The 13,704-nt window shown below is 39.5% G+C and overlaps 1 protein-coding gene across 1 annotated transcript in view; it reads right to left on the bottom strand.

The window, feature by feature from the left end:
* LOC125884319 (uncharacterized) overlaps nucleotides 1–13,704 on the bottom strand; it is a 268,232-nt gene that overhangs the window by 148,522 nt on the left and 106,006 nt on the right. Inside the window, exons 29-32 of the mRNA XM_049569217.1 lie at nucleotides 12,310–12,513; nucleotides 11,897–12,172; nucleotides 11,430–11,732; nucleotides 8,317–8,592 (exon numbers count right to left, since the gene is read on the bottom strand). Of these exons, the coding sequence (XP_049425174.1) occupies nucleotides 8,317–8,592; nucleotides 11,430–11,732; nucleotides 11,897–12,172; nucleotides 12,310–12,513 (1,059 nt within the window). The remainder of the gene's footprint in view (nucleotides 1–8,316; nucleotides 8,593–11,429; nucleotides 11,733–11,896; nucleotides 12,173–12,309; nucleotides 12,514–13,704) is intronic.

The following is a 13,704-nucleotide window of genomic DNA, read 5'->3' as shown; positions in this document are numbered from 1 at the left end:
GAGATACCACTGAGTGTATTGTGGTATATTTTAGCTTTCAGCCCAGCGGCCACAGAAAAGCCTGGAATTGGACAATTACAAAATGATGGAAAACATTAGTTAAAGCTATTACAGTTTAATGAGGCTGTGTTGCACGAGTCCTGACATGTATCTTCTGTTTTTGTGTCACATTACCCGCCAGAATTAAGGTCAAGCTAAGAATGGTAAAGAGAAAAATTGACCTGCATCCTGTTGCAGTTAAATGTGACTTTGATGCTTGAACGAATTTGACGCTTATTATACAGTAAATGACGTGTTGCTTATTACAGTATATATATATATATATATATATATATATATATATATATATATATATATATATATATATACATATATATGTATGTATAGTTCTTCACAGAAATAAGTGAAATGCTAAGATATAGGCCTACTGTGTATCTTTTTTTTTTTTTTTTAGAAAAAACTTGTCTTACACCCCTTAAAATCAAGAAGGCCTACAAACCCACTGTGAAGCTTTGGTGACCCTTAGAGGGCGTCAGGACTCCCAGCTTGAAAACCTGTGACCTAGAGAACAGCATAAACTTGAAGCTCATGTTTGATGAGAGAGATCTGAAATGTATCAAAAGCAGTGTGTAGATTTTCCATGGCCTGATTAAGAGAAGAGCTGCTGACACATAAAAGCATGTCATCTGCATAAAAATGTGCAAGTTTTTAGATTTCTATCAAAGAAACATACGTCTAACAAAAGCTTGATTTTACTGGATCACTACAATCAGAGAGAAGATGGAAGAATAAATAAACTGCTTATGTACAGGAAAACATGTAAGAACAATTAAAAACACTGCTGATAGCAAACTACTGGAACAAAAGTTTATTGATACAAGAAATGGTCAACCATACTTTTAACAATACAGAAGCTTAAGACCCACATAATCATTTTCTTTAAATGACCTGCCATTAGTTTAACTGTACAGAATAATGTCTGATATTTGCATAGCGGAGCTGCACACAATAATTAAATAAAAATAGCAAATACTGTTTAAACACTGATGTAGTTATTCATGTTATCATCCATTCTGCTGGTCTTGTCGATGCAGATCTCTCTATTGATCTTGATGAAAACCAAAAGGAAAAACAAGGTTAGAGCTATTTAAGAATTAAGGGTGCTCAATGACGTATAACTCCCATTTCTCACCCATTTAACTATCTGTATCTGTAAAATAAATCACTATAGTGACTTATCCAAAAATGCACATCGTGTGTGCATCCATACATGATCTAAAATAATCTTAGTGTACACAACAGAACACAACAGGAAATATGATATAGGTTACAGTGTTAGGAGGAATAGGTCAGTGTTTCTAAAAGTGGAGTACGGGTACCCCTAGGGGTACTGCAGGGGGTTACATGAGAGTTCTTTATGTACTGTAGAATTTGACCACTGCAGACACTGCTGACAAATCTAGTGGTATGAAGTGGTATGAAAAGATTACACTGTGACAGTACCCAGTAAAAAGTTAGAGTGAATCTGTTATACTTCACTGTACCTGTAGCTGATCTTATCTTCACATCTGAGTAAACTGCGCTCTCCTCTGGCTCCTCTGTTTTCTTCCCTGTTTGAAGGATCAGATGAATGCATGAAAAGACAACTTCCTGTATTTTATTTAGGTACTGTTGGTCTACAAAGGCATCTCTAGTGTTTGATGTAATTGTCACTACATAAAATAAAGTACTCACCCTTCTTAGCGATGTTTTTGAGCTCAACCACAGAATATGTGACATCGCTGGATTCACCTGAAACATAGATATTTGTTTAAACTTAAGGGATTGTCAATAAATCACCTGATCATCTTATTCTAGTATATCTAACTGCTCAGTGTCAAACATAAAGTCTATACTTTACCATGTTCAGGTTCTTCAAAGCCTTTGATTGATTCATAGAGAACAGCATCGCCTACAGAGCAGTGAAAATCAAGCCAAGGTCATAGTAAAACCTTTGATCACATTATAGAATATTCTATATAATTCCAAAACATAGTGATGGCCAAATGAGTCCTCTTGAACCACTGTCTTTATTTTCTGAAGCCACCAGATGCCGCTGTCTGTTCAACAAAGGTTTGAAAGCACACTTCCTTGCCAGTCCTTCAGCCTTTATCTTTAAACCAAGAGCGCCATCGGGTGGGGTCAGAAAATAAAGAAATTGGTTCATGAGGCTTCATTTGGCCATCACTACCAAAACAGATAATCACATGTGAAATACTAGTCTTAGTTGATGAGTTGATGATAAATCATAAAATTAATCAGGGTGAAGGCTGACCATGGAGAGGAGGAGCATATTCTTTGAGCTGAGTTTCATCCTGGTTGATCATGTGGTCTGTAGCAGGGCCCCGACTGCTGCTCTGAGACCTGGTGGGCCCAAAACATGAAGTTAATACAGTTACTTTAAAAAGCATATGCACTGTGCTACTGTCACATTCAGAATGAGAGAAGAGAGTGTTGAACCGACCTCATAAAGCATGAATCTGTGGAGGAAAAAGACATCTGTTGTTACATTGTTTTGTATGGCGAATTGTTCGACTGTTACTACAGTACATGTAATCACATCAGAGTCAGTCTAACATCAGAAGTAAAAGTTCTCACCTTTTGACTTTCTGTAGAGACACACAAACAGCAGCAGGAGAAGAATCAGTAAAACTCCACAAACCGGCCCGACAATCAACAGCACAGGAAATGGAGAGCTTCCTTCAAGCCTGGGCGCTGCTAAAATAAATAACCTATATTAATATTTACTCATATAACACTTTTCACAAATAGATTTCCCAAAGTGCTTTACATAAACACAGAGTCAAGGTCCAGTCAAGCCGAAGTAATAAAACTCCAACAGTAAGAAAACAATGACTAACATCCAAAATGTATAAGAACATACATCAAACTGTTCTCACAAACTGCTTGTACATTTTCCTACGAAAAGTAGAAAACCACATACACAAAAATACACTTTTATAAACCCCTGATCAGATACCATACACATTTAAGACCCATTTCCACAGAACAGTTCAGTTCAGTTCGTTGCGCTTTTTTTCATTTCCACTGTGAAAAGTTGTGGATGGTACCAATGGAACCGTTCTGTACCGTCCCCATTTTTGGTCCCCCCCTCTGTTGGGGTACCTAGCACACAGATCTGGGGCTAAAAGGTGGAGCTGTGAACACTGCAGTCCGTTGACTGGTCAATAGCAGACGGTCATTCTGCTCAGGGCTGAGTTGTGGCTGGTTTTGTAACCACTCTTCATACCGTGGCAAGTTTTACATTTGTAAAATACAACTATAAAAATAAAGGATGTTGCTGTCTCCTGCAGCAGAAAAAAGGTGGAACGTTTTCTTGTAATGTTACTCAATGCATGAGTTGATGATGACGTGAATAAATGAACACAGCTTAAATTGCACTGTGACAACTTTTACCATCACTTCAGTTTTTTATGTCTCTCTTGGATGACATACATTTTAAGTAATGAGTGGATCTTCAAACATTTAAAAATATATATATTAATTTCGACCACATTATGTGAACTGTGTATATTCGAATCCTCACTGAGAGAAAAAAAAGCATTGTGGAGCATTGTTCCTGTGGGCTCCAGCAACACTAAACCCCTGAGCTTGCCTGAGAAGGACTAAAGGCACAACCTCGCTATTTTTAAATATCCCATGGAGAGAGGCTCTCACTGCAGTCTGCTCTGTTTTGTTCTGAAAATGTCGCCGTGTAACCTTGTTCTGTGGACGATAAACGAGGTGCAGGCGTTGTTCCATGTGTGAGGAAATACAGTGAGTGCTGAACAGAGCAGCGAGTGACAACAAACCCACCCACATTTAAGGGTACTGTTTGTGGTGGAAACGCATAACAGACCTAGGGTCAAGGTACCATGTCTGAAGGGTTACTTCAGTTTAAACTGTTTAAAAAAAAAAAAAAAAGCTAAACAAAGTCAGACTAATTCAGATATAATCTTTCTATCTTGGACCGTAACACAGCTTAGAAAAAATGCTGAAGAAACTGTTTTAATCATACTCACATTTTACTGACATCCAACTCTCTGGTGACGTCAAAATCTGCCAACCTTGTGATTTTTTTCCTGTACATTTATAAAAGCCTTCATCTGACTTTGACACTGCAGAGATAGTCAGCTCCCCTCCAGTAACATTTGGGATGAGTTTGTCATTTTTATAGAAATCCACATTATAAGGAACTTTTTCTGTCTTGAATTTGCAGCCAAGAGTGACAGAATCTCCCTCAGTAACAGGATGGACAGGGCTCACCAGGATAATATCACCGTCTGTAAAAAGATTAAAGAATACAAAGATTTGGTTGCAGAGATCAGCTGGTGCAGCTTAAACAAGCTGATGTAACATTATGAAAATAAATGTTTGAATTAATTTTACAGCTGCATGCAGTAACTGAGAAATCCCTGTCTTACTGTAAATGTATCTTTCTGTCATCAAACCAACAAAAAGATTATAGTACTTGTTTCAGTGTTGCTCACTGATGTACTGTAATACTGTAATTTCAGTGCAGATCACCCTTAAAGGTCTGGGGTGTAGGATTTAGTGGAATCCAGCGGTGAGGTTGTCGAACTGAAACTTCTCTCTTTGACCAAGCCTGTAGGAGAACTACTGTGGCTGTATGTAGATATAAACAGCTCATTCTAAGGTAACGGAAATACAATGACTCTTTTTTCAGATGATAATAAACCAATTAAAACATAGTTATGAATACTATACACCATTTCTGCCAATAGATGCCCCTAAATCCTACACACTGGACCTTTAAACAAGTCCTTTCATTTCAGCTGCTGGTGACTGGGGATGTGACATTTTTTAGATAAAATGTTGACTATTTTGGAAATTACATACAGAAAATGCCAATTTACCCGAGCAGCCAACCTTCATCAGACTGGAAAATATGGCACTATGGTGATGTACGTGGTTTAATTACAGCTATACACAAACAAAGAAAAACACACGCACATCCAAACCGGAAGAAGGGCAGGTGCTGAGCCGAAAACGATGCAAACAACAGAGAAATCAAACAGCTCGCACACTGCAGGGCTCCAATGCTCAGTCGAAATTTAGCATTCGAGCATCAGGCTCTTCATCAGACTTTTTTAAGACAAAGGGTGCCGCCATCTTAACTACACACATGACGTGGTCACATGATGCAATGATGTCGTTGGTGCCACAACATCATTGCACTTGGTGCCACGACGAGGTGTTGTGGCACCAAGTGTCACGGTCAAACTTTTTCTTCAGTGAGTTCTTGTTGTAGCTGTACTTTTCTATGTTCACATTCTAGTAGAAGTTGCACCATGTCATCTTTGTCAGGAGACTTAAACAGAAGTTGACGTTTGAGTTCACTTACTTTGTCTCTGGTCTTTTTCAGCTGGGAGGACAGCTCCTGGATTGTCAGCGCCTTGAGGTCGAAGGAGCATTTATTTAAAATTTCACACCAGCGGCTGACGAATGTGTCGTTGTCTCTGCCTATTATTGGGCTCTTAACAAGTCGTAGTCCCCGAGGAATTCTTTTCACTCTCATGTAATCACTGTGAAGGCATGCAAAAACTGGCGCACTTCTTTTTCTTGTAACTTGTACAGCGTATGAATACCGTCCTGGTCAGCGGACCTCGTCGTGGCACAAACAACATATTTGCATCATGTGACCACGTCATGTGTGTATTTAAGATGGCGGCACCCTTTGTCCTAAAAAAGTCTGATGAAGAGCCTGACGCTCGAAACGTTACTTACCTGAATAAATTTCGACTGAGCATTGGAGCCCTGCAGTGTGCGAGCTGTTTGATTTCTCTGTTAATTACAGCTATAATAATATATTAAACCCGCAAGCAGCGATGAACGGGCCCTCGCACCTTCATGCAACTTGGGGTGGGGGGGGGGGGGTGCTGGCAGGACGCCTTCTGATGCTTCAGTTCATTTCTGTCAAAGTTAGACATCGCATGCCGGAGCAACTTGGCCTATTCTTGTGAAAGTGCTGGAATGACATATTTCACATTTTGTATCACTTCCTCTTTCCACTAGGGGGAGTTGGAGTGTGCACTAATTATACATCATGTTTTTATACATAAAAACACACACCACAGCATGTAACTATCAGCTAAATCGAATCATAAGTGTTTGATGAGACCTATTTCCTGTCACCACTAGGTGGCACTATGAGTATCAGGAAATATGGTTATGTTAATGTGTTCAGGGCAGGACTAATATGAATCATGTGAAGTTTGGTGGAGATTGGACCATTTATACCAAAGCTACAGCAATTTCGTTTTTCATGGCAAGACCTCAAGATTCAACGCTCAGCAATGGGCGCACCGTTCAACATTGGGCAAATCCTGTGATAGCTTTTGGTCACAACATAGTCACGCTTACATACACCAAGTTTGGAGCCAATCTGATTAAATCTGTAGCTCTAGTTCGTTAATTTACAAGCCCTGGAAATGGGCAAAAATGCACAAAAGTGGCACAAGTAAATTCAAAATGGCTGACTTCCTGTTGGGTTTGGAGCATGGCTCCAAGAGGCTTTTTTGTACGTGATAGAGTGTTACAGGTGCCTACCAAGTTTCATACATGCAGGTCAAACCAGCTTTGGGGGCTGCTTAATTGAAAGATTCTAGGGGGCGCTGTTGAGCCATCTTGGTGCATCAAAGCACAAAAATCACATCAGACAATAGGATTTGCAACCTGTGATGTGTATGCCACGTTTGGTGAGTTTTCAAGCATCCCTTGTCCCTTCAAAACAACATCGTGGTTGATGGCGAACAAGGCGGCGCCACGGTGACAGCGTTTGATGAAAACTCAAAAGTTTCATTTCTAAGTATCATCAAGGTCTAAGGACTTAGACCAGAGAGTTTGAGGTGGGTCTGATTAATCTGCTAGAAGAGGGACATCAAATAATGTATAAAGTAACTTTCTGTTGCCAGTAGGTGGTGCTATGGCAGTGATTCAAAATTCCTCTGTAGATGTGTTCAGGGCTTGACTGTCATCATATGTGTGAAGTTTTGGCAAGATATTCCCATGTGGAGTCAAGTTACAGCAACATTTATCATCATGGTGAAACATCAAAGTTCACCGCCAGGCCATGGCCACACCCTTCGACGAAAACTCAGTTTCCACAATAAAGCATCATCAACGTCTTATGACTTTTTTCACCAAGTTTGAGATGGATCTGGACAATTCTGTAGGAGATCTACATTAAAGTCTAAAACATGACATTTCCTGTTGCCAGTAGGGGGTGCTATATTTATCTCTAATTATTGACATGTAGATGTGTTCAGGGCGGGACTGGCATCAATCCTGTTAAGTCTGGGAAATACTGGACCATGTATGCTGGAGTTATAAACTACTTCCTGTTGAGTGGCGAGACCCCTGACTTTGAAGCCATCCTACGGTCACACGCATTGATGAAAACTCAAGCTGTTGATAACTTTTCATGGGATGGGACAGACCAAGGTTTGAAGTCGATCAGATGAAATCTCTAGGACTAGTTCGTTCATTTATGACCCCTGACAATGGCCAAAAATGCACCAAAACTGCACAGTAAATTCAAAATGGCCGACTTCCTGTTGGGTTTAGAGCATGCCTCCAAGAGGCTTTTTTGTACGTCTCGGAGGGTTACACAAGCCTGCCAAGTTTCATACATGTAGGTTAAACTAGCTTCAGGGGCTGTTTCCTCAAACTTTTGCAGGGGGCGCTACTGAGCCATTTTTTGGAACCCATGAACAAGACCCTTAAAATATCAAATTTTTCACCAGTTCTGATATATCTGCAAAGTTTCATGAGTTTTTGGGTATGTTAAGCCTCCCAAAAAGGCAATTCATTTGGAGGAAGAAGAAGAAGAATAAAAAATCCTTGCATTTCAATAGGGTCCTCGCACCGCTAGGTGCTCGGGCCCTAATTAATGTATTCACACATTAACGTTCATTATTATTGGTATTTGTTGGCAGCCAATGTGGATTTTGTGGCAGTGTGCTACAGACTGGTAGAGCTTCAAAACTCTGGTACTTCAAGTATAAAATTAATGTTAGATGATTATTGTCATAAAGGTGTCAATGAGCAATAAAATCCATCTGACAATATCTTGGATGATATGAAGAACTGACACTTGAATGAACTAAAGCTGATGAGCTCTTTTAAAGGTCATCAAGTTTCACTCATTTTGAAAATCAGTTTGTATAATGTTAGTCACCTTCACATTTTCAAAACTATGTAACAGAATGTTAAAATACTTCAGAAACAAAATCTTTTAAATGAATTAAGACTCACACTGTATAGTGATGTTGACTGCATTGCTGAACTGTCCTGTTTCAGACTCACACCAGAAGACTCCACTCTGCCAGTAACGGTCCATGTTGCATCTGGATCCAGTCATGGTCCCCCAGTAAGAAGAGGAAGAAGAACAGTGTCCAAGGTAGCCATCTACAGAAAACCTGCTCACTCTCCACTCAGTAGAGTTTCCCTCACAGCTCAGTGACACAGGCTCTCTGCTGAAGTGTTGCATTCTGTCAGGAATCACTGTGAGAGACGCTGCTGAATGAGAATCTAAAAACACATAAAAAGCAGAAAAACAAAGAATGAAAAAAATAAAAAAGGCCATACTGTCAACAATCAGTTGGTTTAACTGTATTTTAATGTGTTTAAATGCTGGAGTTTAAACGCAAAGGATCACACCAATACAGGTACAGTGCCCTCCAAAAGTATCGGAACAGTGAGGCCAATTCCTTTATTTTTGTTGTAGACTGAAAATATTTGGGTTTGACATCAAAAGATGAATATGGGACAAGAGATCAACATTTCAGCTTTTATTTCCAGGTATTTACATCTGGATCTGATACACAACTTAGAAGATAGCACCTTTTGTTTGAACCCACCCATTTTTCATGAGAGCAAAAGTATTGGAACATGTCACTGACAGGTGTGTTTTGTTGCCCAGGTGTCTCCCAATTACATTGATTATTCAAACAATAAATAGCACTGAATGTCTGAGCTCAGTTTCAGATTGGGTACGATAGATTTTGCCTGTGCAGACTGCATTTAGAGGTGGAACCAACTAGAAAACCAGAGAGCTGTCTATGGGTGAAAAAGAAGCAATTGTGAATCTGAGAGAAGATGGACAATCAATCAGAGCCATTGCACAAACATTGGCCATAGCCAGTACAACCATTTGGAATGTCCTGAAGAAGAAAGAAACCACTGGTGTACTAAGCAACAGACGTCGAACAGGTAGACCAAGGAAAACATCAGCAGTTGATGACAGAAACATTGTGAGAGCTGTAAAGAAAGACCCTAAAACAACTGTTAGTGACATCAGCAACAACCTCCAGAGGGCAGGAGTGAAGGTATCACAATCTGCTGTTCGCAGAAGACTTCATGAACAAAAGTACAGAGGCTACACCAGAAGATGCAAACCACTCATTAGCAAGAAGAATAGGAAGGCCAGGCTGGAATTTGCCAAAAGGTACAGAGATGAGCCTCAAAAATTCTGGGAAAAAGTTTTATGGACTGATGAGACAAAGATTAACTTTTTCCAAAGTGACGGAAAGGCGAAAGTTTGGAGAAAGAAAGGATCTGCTCATGATCCCAAACATACAAGCTCATCTGTGAAACACGGTGGAGGTAATGTCATGGCTTGGGCTTGCATGGCTTCTTCTGGGACGGGCTCTTTCATCTTCATTGATGATGTAACACATGATGGCAGCAGCAAAATGAACTCAGAAGTCTACAGAAACATTTTGTCTGCTAATTTAAAGAAAGATGCAACCGAACTGATTGGGAGATCCTTCATCATGCAGCAAGATAACGACCCAAAACACACTGCCAAAACAACAAAGGAGTTCATCAGGGGCAAGAAGTGGAAGGTTTTAGCCTGGCCAAGTCAGTCTCCAGACTTAAACCCAATAGAGCATGCATTTTACCTGCTGAAGAGGAGACTGAAGGGAGTAACCCCCCAAAACAAACAACAACTGAAAGAGGCTGCGGTGAAAGCCTGGAAAAGCATCACAAAAGAAGAATGCAAAAGTTTGGTGATGTCAATGGGTCACAGGCTTGATGCAGTTATTGAAAGCAAAGGATTTGCAACTAAATATTGAGTCTCATTCACTTCAATCTATTTTAAGTTTATATGTTCCAATACTTTTGCTCACCTAAAAATTTTGTGTTCCATTACAAATAATGCTATCTTCTAAGTTGTGTATCAGATCCAGATGTAAATACCTGGAAATAAAAGCTGAAATGTTGATCTCTTGTCTCATATTCATCTTTTGATGTCAAACCCAAATGTTTTCAGTCTACAACAAAAGTAAACGAATTGGACTCACTGTTCCAATACTTTTGGAGGGCACTGTATATAATAAAATGTAAGTACCGCAGGGAACCATTACATAAAAGCAGCAACACAAAAACAGACAAATACCCCATTACACCTAAAAGCCCTGCATTGAAGGGTTTGGGGGGCAGAAAGAAGGAAACAAGCAAACATAAATAGAGCAAAGTAAGAAAGTACATCAAAATAAAAATGGAAAAAAGAACAGAGGAAAGGGAAGCTGAAGAAATGGATGGAAGAAAAGAAGAAAAAGACAGTATCTGATGTTTTCATAGAATGTCCTTAACGGTAAGACTAGGTCCTCGTAAAGATTAAAGTTATTCACAAATCATCGTAGAGCTTCAAAGAGCTCCTAAGATGAAAAACTGTTAGGAGTAAAGCGGAGGACTTTAAAGAGACTTAAGAGTTTCTTAATCAGAGGAGAAAATGGCAGAAACACAAAGAGGTAAGAGAAATATTCTCCAAACACTGGATGACAGTGAGTTAATGAAGTGCTACAGATTAGATTGGGCAGGAATTATGTTTGTGGTTGATCTCATTGAGTACGCGCATTTTCCATCCAACACATTAATGCTATAACGTCAGACATAAAATGATCACAATAGCACGATATTTGAAGCACTAGAAAAATGAAGCAGTGCAGCAGTGATGACTTGAGTCTGTCTCAACCTTCCATCAGCAGAGTGATCACACTAACAATAACAACACTTTGACAGTCAGTGGTTCATTTCATTTCCACTGGGTGTCCACACCTTGCAGGCTCAAACCAATCACATCTGTTAAAAGAATGCATCATACCTAGCAACCATGTCAATTACACCTTCTCACTAAGGTAAAAGTTTCTGTCCCTTCCTCGCTCAAAGTTGCTCTGAGAACTTTCCTAAATCACTGCTAAGCTAGGACTCCTTACTAAAAGTATTTAGGCTAAGTTAGGAGCTCTCTGAGAGTGTTTTCAGAATGTTGTTTAATACGGCCCTTGATGTTGGTGTGAGGGAATGGTCATCACAAGTGCATGTCTACTATTGTGTCAGCATAAAAAAACTCAAACTAAACCTACCTCCAGACCAGACAAACTTAGGTCCACTGTAATGAGTATAATACACTGGATCTCCTCTTCCAGCTCTGCACACATATCCTGCTGTGTGTGTCTGTCCATCAACAATGTAGGAATCCTGTTCAGTCCCATGGATGCTGCCAGGTATCAGCTCATAGCTGTAGGAGTCGTCTGACAGTTTGGGAACAGCCTTATACCAGAAGAACCTCCATCCTGCAGATGGATGTTCAACACTGCAGCTCAGAGTTACTGAGGCTCCAGGACTCAGCCATAATGGAGACACAGTGAGGACAGGCTGAGGTATATCTGTTGGAAAGTGATTTAACAATATGAAAACCAATCTCCAACTGTGTAATACGCATGTAAAGATAAACCGCACTGTTTTCTTTGTTTTCTTTTTTTTGTGTGTGTGTGTGTGTGTGTTTTACATTCAGCAAAATAAAGATGACGACTGATGACATGTGACTTACAATCAGATACTCTCAATGCGAAAGCATCACTCCACTCTGTTGAAGACTTTTCATGTTTCAGTGTGCCCATACACCTGTAGTCTCCACTGTGTGATGACAACACATTTCTAATCATGTTTTCCTTTTGTTTTTCAGGTCTGTATGAGCTGAGTGTCGTCCACTCATACTCCCACTCAGCGTCTCCTCCATCCTCAATTTCACATGTCAGTGTGATCGTCTCCAGATAGTATATCTCAGGCCAGTTGGGTCGCAGGGTCACAACAGCTCTGTTTGTAACTGTTCATGATCAAGAGGCCACAAATATAACGATTAGAAAAGATTAAACATCAAACTCATTTCAGTGTTAGTCTTAATCCTCATTCCAAAATACACGGTGTATTATTTTCTGCATTTTATATTCCATATCATATTACCGACTGGATCACTGTACTCTGTGTAGTAAAGTGGATCTCCTCTTCCTCCTCTGCACCAGTAGAGTCCTCCCTGTGAGACACTGATTGTTTCATTTGAGAGGAAGACAACATCTTGTGTGGTCAGAGGTTCAGAGGCTTTATTGCCTCTGTACCAGAAGTATTTCCAACCAGATGATGATGATGATGATGATGATGATGATGATGGGCTCACAGAGCAGGTCAGCGTCACACTGCCCCCTGATGGAATGTATTTCCTCAGTCTGGCCTTTGGTTGTGCTGTTTAATTTAGACAAAGACACAAAAGTGGTCATTTTTTTATCCCGAGAATTAACTGTAGAAAAGAAAAAAAGAAAAAAAGAAAAAAAGCGAGTGCTGCCCTGGATCAGAATAAAAGGAATCAAAAAACAACACAGGTGCTCTTCGTGGACAAGGAAAAATTGATGTATAAAAAAGAAGAAGGATTGTCCTATTCGTAAACAGAGATCGGGGATATCAACACGTTTTGACTATGCATCAGGATATCCTGATGAAGACTTGCATAGTCAAAACGTGTTGATATCCCCATTTTATGAAAGGATTTTTACACTACGCCAGATTGCCTTGGACTTTCAGTTTGGACTACCTTTTGTTACATTTTTGATATCTCTGTTTACGAATAGGACAGTCCTTCTTCTTTTTTATACATCAATATTTTTCACCTTTTTAAATCAGTGTTTATTATTTAAGTATCGTAAACTGATGGAAATCAGTTGCAACAATGCTTCTGTTAAACATTTATTAACCACTAAAGCTGCTGGTTAAATTAACCTAACATGGATTAAAGTGAGCACAAACACACTTCTAAGAATGAACGACAATTTAAACACAGCTTTCTCTTTTTCCCTTTGTTAAGTGTCCACTGTGTCTAAGATAATGCAGAGAAATCATCACTCCACTTCACTCTGGAAATGCTAAAGTACATGCCTGCTGCTCTTTATCGCAAAATGCCCTTAAATTTTGAGACTCTAGTGTGAAAACTACTTACGTTCCATTTTGAGTTTTACTGGTTCAGATTCCTCGTCCTCAAATTTACACATGTAAGAGCTCCCATCTGAAATGACTTGAACTGTGTTTTCTGAAGACATCGCTGACTGATGGTTTGTGTCTCTTTCAATAGGTGATCCGTCTTTGTAGAAAACAGCATTCTTCTCCTTTGTCTGATTACGATGTCGACAGCGCAGGGTCACTGATTCTCCTTCAAACACAGTGGATGCAGGACTTTCCAGGATCACATCTTTGTCTGTGGAACACAGGTCATACCTTTTTTAGTAAATCAGCTCAATTAAATAAACATGTCATTTAAAAAAAAATGTTAATAATTATTACTGATTTATGTCGTAACATTTTGAATTTAAA

This window comes from Epinephelus fuscoguttatus, linkage group LG23 (assembly GCF_011397635.1).
Source record: "Epinephelus fuscoguttatus linkage group LG23, E.fuscoguttatus.final_Chr_v1".
Taxonomy (NCBI): Eukaryota; Metazoa; Chordata; class Actinopteri; order Perciformes; family Serranidae; genus Epinephelus; species Epinephelus fuscoguttatus.
The sequence above is the reverse complement of the archived record's forward strand: the minus strand, read 5'-3'. Positions and strand labels throughout refer to the sequence as shown.